The following is a 17234-nucleotide window of genomic DNA, read 5'->3' on the forward strand; positions in this document are numbered from 1 at the left end:
CATGAAATATCATCTCAGAGATTTCCCAAGCCTGATATGAGTTATTTGCTTAGTAGTCAGTCCCCAGTGCCTCTCCTTTCCAACTGTTCAGCTTCCCCTCAACCCTATAAAAACTCATTACTTCTGCAGTTGCCCTATTTACCTCTATAGCTTTGTGCTGCACTCAGTTCCTTATGTCTTCATTTGGTATTCCCTTACTCTTTTGTAGGAAGAATATTTTAAAGAAGTATCTCTACAGGCTTTCCCACAACTTATATTCTACCATAAGAATCCACACAGGCCACTGGTGAAGTTAGGGTGCTATCCTAGCTGGATGTTGGGTGTACCTCTGCCTCACACATCCATTCACATGTCCTACCTGACCCAATTAATTTACATCCTGAAAGCATCACTCCCTCCACACTATTTAAACTTTTCCTAAAATCACTTTAGTAGAACCCAGGAGAAAAAGGTGTTGGCTCATTTTGTCTGCTGGAGAAGAAAGAGCCAAATGCTGCTTGTCTTTAAGACTGGGAAAAGTGCCTATTTGAGATAGAACCTTGCCAGTCATTTCCACACCACATCTCCAAAACCATTTGTACAGCCAACATGAATACAATGTGAGCAATTTAAATGCATCTCCTACAAACCAGCCAGCCCTTTTATTGCCGGCAACATTGCTGGCCAGTGACTCTTAAGGTCACACACTGTATTTTCATGATCTGCAAATCACTTTGTAAAGGGATTTTATTGCCCCTTAACCCCATAAAATTGCTACATTCAGTGCCAGGCAGACAGACAACCCTTTCCCATCAAGTAGATGCCTGAACTTAAACAGACTTTCATCCAGCAAAATGCAATGGAGGCAGTAACCATATTTCCATGACAATTCTCTGTCTGTCTGTTCCTTATGGAAACATAGGCATAATGACTATCTCTGTGCAATAATACTTTGGCAGTCTCAAAATTAAGGCTGTATGGCAACTCCAGAGTATCTCAAAACAACTATAAAATTGATGAACATTTTTCACACAAATTAATTGAAGTTTGTATGATGTAGGGTTTTACATGAGCACCAATCAGCTGCTTGTTCCTGGTCCATGACTCCAGGAAACAAGCAAACCAACAATAAAACAGAGATTTTGGTTCCAGCAGTAACATTTAACACAATTCTTCTGCAATAAAATGTTTCCATCCTAAACTGGATAAAATGTAAGACAACATTCCTTTGGAGGACACATACACCTATGCAGACTGTGCAGATAGAATTCTCCTTGTAATAAAATTCCCAGGAGGAAAATAGACAGTCTCTACAATATAAAAAATAGTTGTTGTTCCAAAACCATGCAAAGCTCATTTCTTTTAAGTTTCTTCCTCAGTGATCTTACCAACAACCATGCCTGCAGTGTCTGTCCCATCTAGTGGACGAGGGAAAGGCTGCTGTAGTCTACCTAGAATTTAATACAGTCTTTTACACTGTCTCCCAAGGTATTCTCCTGGAGAATCTGGCAGCCTGTGGCCAGGACAGCTATGCTCTTTGTTGGGTACAAAACAGTCTGGATGGCCCGGTGCAGAGATGGTGGTGAATGGAGTTAAATCCAGTAGGCAACCCATCACGAGTGGTGTTCCACAGGGGTCGGTATTTGGGCTAGTCCTGTTTAATATTTTTTGATGATCTGGATAAGGGGATTGAGTGAACCCTCAGTAAGTCTGCAGATGATACCAAGTTGGGAGGAAGTGTTCATCTGCCTGAGGGTAGGAAGGCTCTACAGAGGGATCTGGACAGGCTGAATCAATGGGTGGAGGCCAACTTCAACAAGAGCAAGTGTTGTGATCAGAACAACTCCATGCAATGCTACAGGATTAGGGCAGAGTGGCTAGAAAGATGTGCATGGGGAAAGAATTTAGGGTTAATTGTTAACATCAGGCTGAACATGAGCCACCAGTGAGCCCAGGTGGCCAAGAATGCCAATGGCATCCTGGCTTATATCAGAAATAGCTGGTAGGACTAGGGTGATTGGCCCTGTGTGTTTGGCACTGGTGAGGCTGCACTTCAAGGGCTGTGTTACACCAAGTCCCTGGAGCATGTCCAGAGAAGGGCAAAGAGGCTGTGAAGGGTCTGGAGCATAAGTCTTACAGGGAGCAGTTGAGGTAACTGGGACTAGAGAAGAGAAGGCTCATGAGAGACCTTACCAATCATTACAGCTCCCTGAAAGGAGGGTGTGGCAAGATGGGGGTTGCCTTCTTATAGATAGCAGTGATAGAACGAGAGGAAACGACGTTAAATTGTGCCAGAGGAGGTTCAGGTTGGATATTAGGAAAATTTTCTTGTCAGAAAGATGGTAATGCATCGGCACAGGCTGCCCAGGGAGGTGGTGGAGTCACCATTCCTGGAGGCGTTCAAGAACCATGGAGATGTGGCACTGATGGACTGGTGGGCATGGTGGGGATGCTTTGATGGTTGGACTAGATGGTCTTAGGCATTTTTTTCAACCTTAACGATCCTGTGAGTCTATGATTCTATTACTGATAATTACATGTAGGAACAACTCTAACTTGTTTTGTTGTGCTTTGTTTTAAGGCAGTGGCAATTAGTCAGCTTTTAATGTCTGGCAATTATTTGATGAAATTTGAGTTTTGAAGCTGGCTTCTGGGTTTATGTGTGCAAAAAGGACTGATGTTCAGAGTGGCTTTCCATCACTCTCTGAAATACAAATCTCTTAGAAATGTACTCAGCAAGCTATAAACCATCAGCTGCAATCACATCCCAAGCTCTCAGGTTGAAGGCATCCACAGTGCACGCCTGTACATGTTCTGGTCCAACAAAGCAAGCGTTTTGGTTGATTCTGACAACTGCAGCTGAAACAGTGAAAAATGGTAATCATCCCCATCTCTATTATCTTGCGCCAGGTTGGAAACCACTTTTTCTCTGTTTGCAGACTGTGTTAGAGTTTGCCTAGCTGAACTTCCTGACTGTTTTCTTTATATATCAATTCCTTTCTACCCTGATCAACCTGGCTGTGCTCTAGGTTTTCTACCTTTGGCCAGAATCTTTTTACACCTCTGTGATGATGTGAAATTTGCCGTACCTCATTCTGATTCACTTAGGTTATTATTTGCACAAAAGTTTAATTAAAACTCATGGAGAAATCATCAGAAACCAAATTCTCAATGCATTTGGTAGTTCCAGATAGTTACAGCAGATGGGGCTGGTATTTTGTTGCTGGCAGCCCATGGAGCATACGTGTGGTTGGTCCACCTCAGCTCTCAGAGGGATTCACCATTAGCAATTGTGAAACTCTCCAGGCATGATGGGCAGAGGGGCCTGAAGAATCCGCAAATTTGCTCTGCTTTTCCATTTCAAGAGGGATCTGGAGAGTTGTTCTGCATCCATGGCACACAGTCAACTCTGGAGTTCCCAAACCCATGAGGGTCACAGAATATAGATGTTTGTGTGGGGTTTTGATGAAGACTTAAGGAGTTCATTCTGTTATCATTTTCCTGGTGACAAAAATGTCTAGATTCTTCGTAATTTCAAGATATTCTTGAAGTAACATTTTGGAAAGGAGATTGCCATCATTGAGGCTGGTACCAAAGGGACAAAAACCAGTATCAAGATGGTTTCCATCAGAAGCCTTGCTAACATGATTTTTATTTTGCCATAATGCTTCATCAGGATGCTATTGACTAAGCTGAAAACTAACCTTCCTCCAGACCTCACAGCTTCCTCAGTAACCAAGACAACCCTCAGTGAAAAAGCAGTGCAAGTGTGTAAAAGGGGCAGTGCTGCTCAGAGCCAATATGGTATTGATAGAAAGGCAACACTGCTCCTTTTTCATTCAGTATTTCCAAAGATGAGACATGCTATTTTAAATGCTAGAGCTTGTCTAGACATATCAATGCCACTTTGGTTAATGTAGTCCCTTAGCACAGACAGGTTTCCTCTAGAAAATCTTGTGTTTACACAAGCACAGATTATTCCAAATGGGAGAAATATATTTTAAGGATTTCTTTACTGTATATCCATATTTTTGTTCATGTGGCAATAGATGTACAGATTAGAAAAATCCATGTCTGTTAAGTACACAAGGACTAATTGCAGACTCAATGAGGTTGTGAAAAGGCAAGGAGGAGGAAAGAAAGAGCTTGAAGTAAAGAAACGAAAGAGGAAGAAAAAAGCATGAAAGATAATCAGCTGCCTCCACCTGCTGAATACTCTGAAAGAGAATTTGACAGGTTGTGTATGAAAAATAAAAGAGATTTTAATCATAGATGGTGGAAAAATCCTGCTTTGTTTCCCCATAAATAGAATCAGGTAAAACTGAATGCGTGTCATTGTTTCTGGCTTCTTTGAACAGCCTTTCTGGGCCAGGATGATTAACACTGCTTCAAATTTAGATTTCTATGCGCAATCTTTGGTTGTTTTCTCCCCACCACCAGTGCTTTCTATTCTTTCCCTGCTCCTTCACTGGGGCTTACTGCCCAGCGAGCCATTCAGAGGCTAGCCCAGAAATATGCTTTGCAAAAAACCTGTGTAAAATGATGCTGCTGGGTTAATTCCCTGAGCCAGCGCACTTGGGATCAAACCAAAACCAAAGAAAGGGACAGGACCAGGCAGCCTGGCTGTATTTTCCTGCCATGGGGACTTTCCGGAATAATGTGCTTAGTCCCACCTTCCTAAAGCTTGCCACAGAGAATGACATGATATAGGAGGGACATAAAGCTATTAGAGAGCATCCAGAGGAGGGCTACAGGGACGGGGAAGGGCCTGGAGGGGAAGAAGTGGCAGGAACAGCTGAGCACCCTTGGTTTGTTCAGTCCAAAGCAGAGGAGGCTGAAGGGAGGCCTCATGGAAGCCCACAGCTCCTCAAGGCGGCTGCTGTTCCTCAGAGAGGGGCAGCGCTGATCTCTGCTCTCTGGTGACAGACCAGACTCAAAGGAACAACACGGAGCTTTGTCAGGGGAGGGTCAGGGTGTGAGGAAAAGGCTGTGCCCCAGTGGGCAGTGGGCATGGCCCTGAGCTGATGGAGCACTGGGACAGTGCTCTCAGACATGGGGTTTGGATTCGGGAGGTGCTGTGTGGGGCCAGGGGTTGGACTCGGTGATCCTTGTGGGTCCCTTCCAATTCAGGATATTCTGCATTCTTGGATTCCATGCTTCTATTCCTCCTGTTTTGATTTCCCTCCTTCCTGGCTTGCTAGATTTGTATTCCTACGATTGCTCTGCTGTCTTGCTTTGGATGCCTTCTATTTATATTTAGGACATTGCCCAGCTTTGAGGCTCAAAAGCTCAGTCGTCATTTCCTGTTCCACTTCTGCATCTTATCAGATTTTGCAGCCCCAACCCGGGGCGGTGGCCATCAGCTTTTTGTGTGAGACCTCACCAGCTCTGCATTGGCACAGCCTAATCTTCTTGCAACGTCAACGGATTGAGGATGGATTCTCCATGTCTTCCACGTCAGTAATGCTGCTCCGCATCAAATAGGAGTCACGGATTAAATTCTCTATCTCTGTGTTTGTCTGCCTGCTTAAAACCCACTCCTGAGCCAAGAAGTCCCAAACAGTCAACAACAAGCTTCTTGCCAAAACCTAGGAATGAGGGCAGGAACCTCGCACCTCCAGTCAAATGCATTATTTTTGCCCCTTTGAACCAAATAGGTGAATGCTGGGACTGATGCCATGTTTTCCAGGTTGTTTTTTTCCCTGCTATCAGTATTGAAATTACAGGCTGAGTGAGCAGTGCATTGATTATTGAATTATTTAACGATCCTTCCTGTGTCTCTGCCTGTGTTTCAGAGAGCCTGTGGATGCAGTGTGTTACCTTGGCTGACAGCTGGTGCCAGATGCACTATGAGAAAATGGGAAGAAAATATTACTTATTTATGAAAGAGCAGCAGCGAAATTATTGGGGTGGCTGATTATCACTGTGTGTGTCTCTTGCACCATGGTTTTTTGTTAAGTAGAAATTCAAGATTTTTTCTCCCCTTCCCAGAGATGCTGATGGCAGTTTTGCAGATAAAGATGAGTGCAAAGAATAGAGATGAGCACTCCCAGTTCTCCCTGTAGATCCAGGAGTAGACCCATTAAAGTGAGCAGCATATGGCCGAGTAATCAAGAGCTGAATTGAATCGGACAGGTGATATCTGGAGGTGATGACAGGTGTTTTTAGCAGAGTGCAGACTTTGTGCTGCTCAAAGGATTCAGGTAATTGTTGGAAGTCCATATTATCATAATGTCCTATGATGCACCAACACATTTGGACATCGGTCTGCTTTCCACATGACACTGAAATTGGGAATGCAATATATTTGCATCTGCATGCACTAAGGAATTTCTTCCTGACAAGCAGTAAGGAAATAAAATGCTCAGCTTGGACCAAGTTCTCCAAACACCTGGGTACATGACTGTGCCCATTTCCCCCCCCAAAAAAGAAAAGGGATTGTTTTCCATCAAGTCTCAGAGGCACCGCTCACAGACCACATTTGGCACACACTGTGTATTGACAGCCATTCTACAGCGTATCATCTTTGTTATATTAGAAAAAGTACGTTTTCTCAAAGAGATGCAGAGAGGACGATTGACCTGAGTGCAGGCAGCTTCAGCCAACCTGTGATTTTCCATTCCTGTTACGAGTTTAAGCAAAGAGCAGCCCTTGGGACCTTTCACTGTCTGTGTCAGGGATAGGAGCCACCACACCTAGCTTTGGACAGGCTTCTGCCTCCAAACTTCACCCACTCCAGTGTCAGCTGACCTAGTTTAAATATCTATTCCATGTAGCAGTAACTTCAGAAATGCTTCTTTCTCTTCCTTTTATAATTACAGCAGAGATCTAGATATCTTGAGCATATAGGTTAGTGGAGTCTCACCCAATGTCTTTCACTGCATAACTCAGCTTTTCAGTGACGGTTTCAAATAACCAGCTGAAGGACACTTCCTCAGCCCTAACAGCATCTGATAGGTTTTCTTTGGATCTCAAAACCACATTGGTGCAAATCAAACCCAAGCTATTATGAAATCCACCTGTTGTGAGGGCAGCTCTGGCAGATGGAATTCTCCTTTTTGTCTCCAGCAGTGATGCTCACACCATCACCGCAGCAGGGCTTAGTGAGAGCTCAGGTCTCAGTAGCAACAAGAAGCTATTCCCTGTGTTACACTGATTCCTTAGGATAAGAGTTTTTCCCTCGCTGTGTGCGTGCTCTTATCTGGGCCTGCTGCTGCAGAGATGTAGCACATCATCAGATCAGGGTCCAGCATGGCTCTTTGGGCTCATGCTTCTGTTTCTGCAGTGAGGAGCTAATGTTACCCTGGGGAGCTGTAATCTAAACCGGATGGCATTGCTGACAAGCTGCCAGCCAGCTCAAGGTTTGTTTTCCTCCCCTGCGTCCCTCCCCTTCTCATCCTAAGCATGTTTGTTTGTTTCCCATGCAAGGTGTAGCACTTCTCTTAGATAAAGATGCTGATAGGAGGATTTTGCTATTGCTCTGACCCTGGGTGCATGCAGCAGGGAGGCTGATTTCCAAGCTGGGCCATCCCTTCTGTGGAATGGGATTTCCCGTTTCCAGGAGGCAGCATGCTTGGACTTTCAGGCTATGTTGTGCTAACAAGAGATGCCTCTGACTGAGCTACGTGGCTCTAACAAGTCCCTGGAAACCTCCTGCTAGCAGGGGAATTATGTGAAAAACATACAGTAGAAATGTGTGGAATTTCAAATCTTCAGCAGCCCAAGGGAAAAGCTGAGCACACTCATTTCATGGCACTGCAGAGACTGGTCCCAGCCCTCTGGGCTCCCTTCTCTGCTTTGTTCCAAGGATAACCTCAGGCAAATCCCTTAGTTTAGTCCTTGGCATCACATGCTGATAAGCAGCCTCAGAAATGTGGTACAGGGCACAGCTGATCAGTGGTCACAATGCCTGAGTTAATACTGAGAGAGATAAACTTGTAGGCTGTTTTTTCTTAGTTTTGCAGTTCATACACTCCTCCTCTCACAGCAGCATAGTAGTGAGGAAAGATAAGCTAACAAGTAAGGAATATTTGTAGGACTCAGCTCAACTCCAAAGAGCTCATCCTATGGTTCCTTTATACATATTTATTCAATCTTTCCTTTCATATGGACCTTACCATTGATTATTGGTTTTGACTGAGCATCTGTCTTGTACTTTCTGGGTAAGTATAAATGAGCACTGTGTGTTCAGGTCATGATGGAGGTGCACATCTCCCATGAGGATGTCATATTTGACCTGTCTTCTCCCTACATTACTATTCCATCTCATGTAAAATTTTGTTGGCTCTTTTGGCAGACTGTAGACATCCTCAATCTCTTACCTGGCTTTGTATCTTTGAAACTCAACCTATTCATTATATTTACGTAGCTACTAGACTTAAACACTTTATAGAATTGTTTGAGTTGGAAGGGACCTATAAGGGACATCTAGTCCAACTCCCCAGCAACGAACAGGGACATCTCCATCAGGTGTTTATAGTCCAGTCCAGCCTGACTTTGAATGTCTTATCTTCCAGGACTTAAACTTACGAAGTTGTTAATTCATCATCTGCTTAGGCTAGGTCTGCTTCACTGATGTCACTGCTGCTCTCAGATGAGCAGAATTAGCATGGTAGAAGTTTGGTATATTCATCATCTACAGATGTTCATGGTGACTGTGTCCTATCAGAAGATTTATAAAGCCTTCTTTCCCTCCTCTAGAGAGGGAAAAAAATGTATAAAAATATATCTTTTGTGTCATGGGCAAGTGGCTCCAAAACCCTGTGGAATCAGGGCTTCACTAGAATTTTGTATTAAAATGTTAATAAATGAGAATGGCATATAAATTTTAGCAGCTTCCTGTCCAGCCATGTATTGTTCTGATCTGTGCAAATCATGCTGACTTAGGCTCTAAATTTCTGTAGAAGTTACTGTGCCCCATCTAGAGAACAGTCTTTTTACGCAGAAAGAGGGATTCAAGAAAAGGGTCTGTAGAGAGAGCTGTAGAGTAGGTGCAACATTCTTATCTCCATGGTCCCCATGTTTAGCACATTTTTGTTCACAGCCCAGGTGTTTCTCTCAGAGGTTGTGCTGCTCCGAACACCATCCACTCAATTATTTAAAATTCAGTTGCTATGGATCTACTCAAGGTGATCAGTTTAAAGAAAATGCAGATGGCCTCTGGTTTTGAGTTCCCGCTGCGCTTTGGTTAATTTGGTATGTAAAGGTATTAGGTTAATTAAATGCCATGTGTTGCATGGAGACTGACTGCATTTGTGGATTAATCAGCACCCAAGTGTGTTCTGCGCTGGATATCCTCAAACTGGCAGCATTTTTTTTTTCACTACAAAAGAACCGAAGAGAAGTCAAGGGGAAATGAAGAATTTTTCTGTTAATCTTGCAGTCGTTTCTCTGGTACTGGTGTTTGCAGTGTCCTTCAGGTCTCCGACTAAGCTTCACTCCTTACTGGAGAGACTGGAAGAATTTAAGTGAAGAGTAGCAAAGTTTTTCACTTTGCTTTGAGGATCCCACAACATCGAGTTGTACAGGGAGAGTATGACTGGCAGGTGGAAGTTTTTATACTAGAAGATCTTTACCAAAAGCCAGATTGTGAATGAGGTCAGTGGGTGCCTCACATGCAGCAAGCATGACCATGCCAAAGGTCTGAAGCAAACCGGCCACGTCTCTCTGGCATTCATGGTGGAAAAAGTATAGAAGGCAGAGGGTGGAAAACACAGCTGCAAGATTTTGGAAATGCTGAAGAGAAAGAAAGTCGTCTTCATGCAGCCATGTGCTGAGGTGGTGGAAGATCAGGACAGAGACCAGGGCAAATGGACACTGCTCCGCAACGTCAATCAGGCCCTGAAGCCCGCAACTATTCTAGCGGTAAGATAGGGGGTCCCAGGCTACTGGGACCTGGGAGCTTTTAAGCTACTTTGAACAATAGATCTCTCTGTCTGATTATATCCTTCAGCTTCTCTCACCTGAATCTTTCCTCCTAGTCTTTGAGGCCCCCCCATCCCAGGTGCTGTTGCTCCCATGGTGCAGCCTTGTTGTCCTTGCACTTGGAAGCCCCTCCTGAACATCCTCTTTGTTAATTGAGCTGATCTCTGCGTGTGCCCGTCACGGTGCTCCCTCCTCTTGCCCCACTCTTTGACTGTTATTGCCCTTAGGTTGTGAGGTCCCAAGGGCAGAGTCCACCACAGAGCCTTTGGAAAGGCTCTAGCACCTCCTTCATGGGGAGGAACAGTTGGAACATGGAACATGGTTTAGTGGGCAATATTGGTGATACATGGATGTTTGGACGAGATAATCTTTGAGGTCTTTTCCAATCTTAATGGCTCTATGATTCTAAGACTCTATGTCAACACTGTAAAGTGCTCGGTGGCATTCTCACTCTTCTGTTGCTTGTTTTGGAAAATGAACAACATTACTCCAGGCATGAGGGAGGTTATGCAACTTACAGGCCAATTCACTGGAGCTGATAAATGCACCCCGATACGCCCTGAAATCCCCAATATATTTGCTGTTATTTGGGCTGATCCAAAAGTGATTGCATTAGTGGAAGAAATGTCAACTGACTTATGGGTTTTACATAAAATTCATTAAAGTGGAGGAAGGAAATAGGTCGGCAGTCTTAAAAGTGATGTTATTTTTTAACCCAGTCGGACCTTCCTGATCTTACCAGCTTAGCCCATCCCGTAAGGCTTGTGTTGTTATTTTTTTTCCATCAGTATTAAGAATGGCATTAAAACGTGTTTAGAAATAGTATTTTGAGGGGACAAGCAGCCTGTGCATTAGGTAGTCAAAGCATGGGAGTTGTTCTAGTGGTAGTACAGGATCAATTTACCTTGGGGATAGCAGACTGCCTTTTTATCTCAGTTGTGTAACAGAATATATGAAGCAGGCTGCCTTTACAGCTATTTTTTTATATATGTGTATATATTTTTTTTAAGGGAAAAAAAGCAATGTTACAATTTTTTGCTTTTCTCGACCTGGAGCATTTTTTACTCAGCTGATAAGGTGTCAGAAGGGCTTTCTGCTGAGCAGGGTCTGAACTCCCCAGCTCTGCTCTTGCTGACACTTTGATCAAGTTACTTCCTTGTGCATGAATTTGCCCAGCTCTGCAGGTGAGATAATACTGCTGAGCACTCTGAAACACTCTCGGAGTCTTGGATCAAAGGAGCTAAGAAATAAATATTAATATAAGCTGATTTATAATGTATGTGTGCATGACATTGCTTTCATATGTGTGGGTTCTTTTCCCTTTTAACCAAGTTATGGGATGTGAGATAAGGCAGTTAATGAGAAAAAGATCAGATTACATTTGTTACAAGTTGCGTGAAAATATTTATTGAAATGCTGTAGCAGGACTGAGGAAAAGGAAACATAAAGGGCCAGATCCTCACTGCATGTAAGCAGTGTGACTGTTCACATCCAGGTGAAGCCTAGCAATCTGCTTCTGAGTGTGGGAACCACCTCAGAATGGCTGTGAATCATTGTGAATATCATTTCTCTAGGTGTTGATCCCTGGTGTGACCTACCATCACTGTGACAGGTGTGTAGTCTGGGTAGTGGCACGCAGTCCTATCTGCAGCAGTGGTATGGAACTAGATGATTGTTGAGGTCTCTTCCAACCCAAGACAATCTATGATTCTGAGACTTAGGAGGAAGTTTTTCAGCCAGAGGTTGGTGACACACTGGAACAGATTGCCTAAGGAGGTTGTGGATGCCCCATCCCTGGAGGCATTCAAGGCCAGGCTGGATGTGGCTCTGGGCAGCCTGGTCTGCTGGTTGGCGACCCTGCACACAGTAGGGGGTTGAAACTAGATGATCATTGTGGTCCTTTTCAACCCAGGCCATTCTACGATGAAGTCCCTCTGAGCAAGTATATGTTGGAACATGTTTCATGTTGCTACATGTCGCCAATTCCCACTGCCTGAAGCGGAGTTGAAGAAGGTTGCGCATCAATCCATGGGGTCAAACAAAATCTATAAGCACTCCGTCCACAGAAATGGTCAATAGTGGCTGTTGAGAAAAGAGGTCATAACAGTGCACATTCAAAGCAATCCTTTCTGTTGTTTGTACTCCTCTCAGCGATTTTTCAGGACTTCAGAAAATAGGTACTGTATTTCCACCATGCTTCATAGGTACCAATGGAGCTGGCCTGCAGGAATGTGGCATTATAGACGGGCATCTTGATCTTACAAATTCACAATGTCAAACCCAGTTGCATGAAAAAGTACATTTTCTTGGTTGTTGCAAAGATTACTGATGTCAGTTGAGGAATAGGCTGCCTCAACTGGATGTGGATGTGGTGGAGTCGCTGTCCCTGGAGGTGTTCAGGAACTGTGGGGATGTGGCACTAAAAGGACATGGTTGGTGGGCATGGTGGGGATGGGTTGGGGATGGGGTTAGGCTTGGAAAGCTTAGAGGTCTTTTCCAAGCTTTATGATTCTATGATAATTTAACTAAGTAGCTCCCAAATGTAGCACCTCATTCCATTGACGTTAGGGATGGAAAATAATTTTGCCTTGTTTCAAAGAGTCCTGCTTGGGATTTTAGTTTTGGATTATTTTTGGTTTTGCTTTTTGCATTGGGGGAAAAAAAAAAAAAGATGGAAAACTTTTTTTGCATTCATTTAATACCCACAAAGCCAATCAGCAGATAGTCCCTGCCCAGCAGAACTGACAGAGGTTTGTAGGATGACCAATGACACTATGGGTGGGTAGGAATGGATAGAGGTTAACTTTCTACTCTGTCTTCCAAAACAAAAACAAGTTCTCAAATGAAGCAAGACATTTCTGAAACGCACAAAAGGACACAGATCATCATGCTATCTGTCACTAAACTTTTCCTGTGAGATTATGGTTGCCAACGTTTTTGCACAGTTTCAGGAAGCAGCCAGACACACAGTAGACAAAAATACTGAGAAGTATTAATGCAAAGAGCCCACCTACAAATTTCTGTAGCTGGAAAACCTCCTGGGGAAGTGTCCCTGCCTGCAACCCTACTCCCAGAACCCATCTGTGAAAAACGGATGATACACGGTTTGCAAAGAAAGCCATTTGACTTGTACCAATGTCTTGGGTAGAAAACTTCAAGATCTTTTCTCCCAAAAGATTCTGAGCCTTCTGCAGCACTAGGTGTAACGGTCTTCTCTTTGTTTGCAGGGGGATTATGTGTGGATGGACCTCAAAACCGGCCGGGAATTCGATGTCCCCATTGGAGCGGTGGTTAAACTGTGCGACTCTGGACAGATCCAAGTCGTGGATGATGAAGGCAACGTAAGTACAAAGGGTTGTGGTTGCTCTTCAGCTCTGTAACTGTTGTGGGCACAGGCCCCAGGTAGGATTAAATGCATGAACTTAGGTTGTATTTGAAAGCCAAACTTGACTTGAATCTGATTAAAAGTGATGGGATTCTTTCCATTAATATCAGTAGATATTAGAACTGGGCCATGGCTTCAGAAGCAGTCCCACCTCTGAACCAAACTCCAGCCAAATAGAGACAGCACAACACTCCAATTCAAACATAGTTAATAGATCTAATTTTGCTCATTCCCAGTGTTTCCAGAAATTTGAGGAAAAGGGCTTATAACAGGAGATTCCTGATGACTTTATCATAGGCTTCTCATGTGTCCTTGGAAATAAGTGTAAAAGAAAGATAATATTGTGTCTCTACCTTTGTGGCTGTACTAGGAGTGAAACAGTGAGAAGCTTCTTGAGTACAATGATGACTCAGTCTGTTTTAAGGGAACATCCATATTACAAGCAGAGAGTGACCTGAGGATGTTTCTTGTCCTTTATCTCTTTTGATAAGCTTTGGTTCAGTTGGATCCTTGTGTCTGGTTTGTAGTGACTTTTGAAGTCCTTTAGAATTGATCAGCCTAAATAAAATTACATCAATAAATGTGTAATTTACAACCTTGTGCATCTCTCTCTGCTTTTTTAAATCATCTTTTGTATTCTTAACAATGTTTTGCATCAAAGGGCCAACCAGTGATGTGGAAACGTAGTTCTTTGAAAGGAAGAACAAATTGTTATTTGTTAAAAAAACCTTTGACCTGCTGGATGTCCATGCTGCCCCAGATTATGCTCCTGCCAAGATGGCTAATGTCTCATGTCTCTTGCCACTCCAGTAAACCAGAAGATGTTTTCCTTCTTCTGCTATGAATCTCTCAAATGACTCCCTGACATGTCTCAGTGATAGAAGTGGTCTGTGTGCTATTGCTCTCCCATGCATGCTCTTCTACTTGGTCCTTCTGCCTAGGTTGGACTGTTTATGCCCCTTGCCCCAGCGGTTTTCCATTTGACTTATCTTTCCCCGCCCTCATTCTCTTCCCAGGAGCACTGGATTTCCCCACAGAATGCCAGCCACATCAAACCCATGCACCCCACCTCCATCCACGGAGTGGAGGACATGATCCGGCTGGGGGACCTGAATGAGGCAGGAATCCTTAGGAACCTGCTGATCCGCTACCGGGAGCATCTCATCTACGTGAGTATCTACCCCATCTCCATCTACTCTTCGCACTGTATTTCCAGCTCTCCTCAGCTCTTTGAAACCCACATGAATTTTTCCCTGATTTCCAGATTTCTTGGACCCAAATAGTTGAGTGTATCTGCGCTGGTATGTTGTTCTTCTGTGGAAAAATCATTACAAAGTTTACAATTGCGCCAGGGAAAGCTGGAGATCCTATTACATGTGATGAGCAAAGTCCTGGTCACCTCTCCACGCAGTCCCTGTTGAAGTTTTCAGAACACATGTCAAGTTTATGCACATAGAGTAATTAGTTTAACCCAGGCCACATGCAGGGTGTAGTAACCATAAAGAAAAAAGACTTTGGTCACTATTAGCTGGATGTGGCCTTTCTACATTCTCTCACTGAACTGTTAAGTCATCCAGCCCAAGTGGGTGAAAAGAGCTATGGCTGGAGGTTCAAGGGCTGGAGAAAGGATGAGAAGATGCAAATAAGAATAACCATGTACTGTGAAGTGAGCATCTCAGAGAAGAGCTCCAAAGTACCTACCCCATCTGTGTTTATAAACTTTGAGATCCTGACAGCTGAACTTTTAGGATAGTAGTACCTCTCCTTAGGTTAGCTTGGTCATGTAACAACCTGTGGGCCTACTGCACCTTTTCCAACCCCAACAGGCATCCAGAAATCAAGGGTTTTACAGGGAGCCAGCAGGAACTGAGCCACTCTCCTGTGACAGCACCTCAAAAACCAAATAGGACAAGAGTCAGCATTCTAGTCTCTGAGTTGCTTTTTTTTCAGTATGCTATATACTGGGTAGTCTGGTGCACATTCTGGTGATGGAAGAGAGGAAAGTGTATGCTTGCCACTAGTAAATAAACTAAAACAACCTATGTAATATGATATTACTGCTGGGTATTTGTCCCATGCTACAGCTTTCTGCCACTCAGGTAAGTACCTGCTGTGCCTCTGAAGGCCTTTTCAAGGCAACCTGGAGATCTACTTTTTAAAAGGCTCTAGAGATTACTAGCTTTTGAGGCCAGAGGGAATTGCAATGAATTCTGATCTGCTAGACAGCATGAACTAACAGACCATATCCTTGATTTTCTGTATCAAGTCTGCTTGTTCTGCTTGTTGTCCGGTGCCTTTTGAAAGGATGGTTTAGGATTAGAGCTGGGCAGTGACGGAGAACACATCACCCTGTTACAAAGGCTGTTGAAATGGTTGACCACTTATTCTCTCATCCCAACTCTACAAAATAAATTCCTTCTTTCATAGGTGAATTTTGGTTCTAGAGGAAGAGGACAAAGCTACTAAAAAGACACTCCTACATTCCCAGTACATTCCCAAGCACCTCTCTCACTAACACACTTTGGTGCCTTACGTTGTCAGTTTAGAGAAAAAGGCACAATGAGAAAATAATTCAGATGTTAGATGAGCTGAGTTACTCACTAGAGCTCTTATTAGGGGAGCTCAGCCATTTATAATGATCAAATAGCAAAAGTTAACAGGGCCAAATTTGTAGCTGAAGTGTTATCTCTGAGCACTGAGCACCCATGATAGTCACCAAAGGTATTATTGCAGCCAACAGATCCAAGATTGCCTTTTGTCTGTCTAGACATAGGTATCTGGTGGATGAGGTGAATTGCTTTAGAGCTGGCTGGGGCTCAGATATCCTTGAAAACATTATGTTGGAAGGAAAGTTAGGGTTGGACATCTACAGTCCAAATTCCAGCTAAGCACCTGGCCAGTTTCTAAGTTTGATGTCATACTCACGTGAATAAGTGAATTCAGGCAACCTGGATGCCACCCAAGATGGACAGCTAGCCAATAATTGGAGGTGACTGGCTCATTCAGAGAACAGGCTTTTCATATCTGGTCAGCATTACCCCTTTTCTTCTGTTTGTGGACACTCCTTAATGGTACCAAGGGAAATCCCATGTGTCTCTGTGAGAAATTTGGGATCATGCTGGATATTTTTTCAGTGATGTCTGTGTGTCTCTCCTGGGGGTCCCTAAGCCATCAGGCAAATGTCTGTTGCCTTGCTAATTGAAGTCCTTGGATAAGATTTCACATGTACAATACCAGACTATCCACAGATAAAAGCTTCTCCTTCACAAAAGCTCTGCCTCTGAGCTCCCTCACTGAGCCATTCACAGACATCCAGGGAGATTATGAGCATGAATGAATGATGTTTGGCAGAGTCATGCTAACAAGTACTAATGCAAAGGGCAGCTGCTAACCCAGAGGTGAGAGATTGGGCAGTGATTTGGGTTGAGTAATCCATGAACATTATGGTTTCTCCATGAGTTCTTTGAGTCTGATGGTGTCAGAGCTAGGTGTACTGCAGGGCTGCTGCTGCGTAAGGGGTGGCCATTTGCCCTGATCTAATTGTAACTGATCACTCCACCTGCCTTCACAGCACCAGGCAAACACTGCCTGGAGCATGTTCATCTGATTTTTAGGCTGTATCCAGAGCTTGAGTTTCACAGCTCTTTGGTTTTCTGAGACTAAGGTACATTTGGTTGTTATTTTTGCAGTATGTCACATGAGTACATCCTTGGAGAATAGCAGCTTAAAGGAGCTCATTTTCTCACCAAATAATTTTAGCAGGTGGTTCTTTACTAGGTTCCTTTATTGCAACCTACTCATAGAATAATAGAATGATCTTCATGGAATCACAAAATGATTGTATGATAAAATGGATATGTTGTATTCATAGAATATAATGGAATCTGTATAGAACAATAGAACCCACTCCTTGGGCTAGTCCTGCTCCATGCAGTAAACCACTTGC

The 17234-nt window shown here is 43.6% G+C and overlaps 1 protein-coding gene across 1 annotated transcript in view; it reads left to right on the forward strand.

Moving 5' to 3' along the window:
- Positions 1–9711: 9711 nt before the first annotated feature.
- MYO7A (myosin VIIA) overlaps positions 9712–17234 on the forward strand; it is a 63135-nt gene continuing 55612 nt past the window's right edge. Inside the window, exons 1-3 of the mRNA XM_042838226.1 lie at positions 9712–9843; positions 13131–13244; positions 14305–14457. Of these exons, the coding sequence (XP_042694160.1) occupies positions 9712–9843; positions 13131–13244; positions 14305–14457 (399 nt within the window). The remainder of the gene's footprint in view (positions 9844–13130; positions 13245–14304; positions 14458–17234) is intronic.

The sequence above is a fragment of the Centrocercus urophasianus genome, unplaced genomic scaffold, assembly GCF_019232065.1.
Source record: "Centrocercus urophasianus isolate 14NV4802_14NV808 unplaced genomic scaffold, USGS_Curo_1.0 seq_74, whole genome shotgun sequence".
Classification (NCBI taxonomy): Eukaryota; Metazoa; Chordata; class Aves; order Galliformes; family Phasianidae; genus Centrocercus; species Centrocercus urophasianus.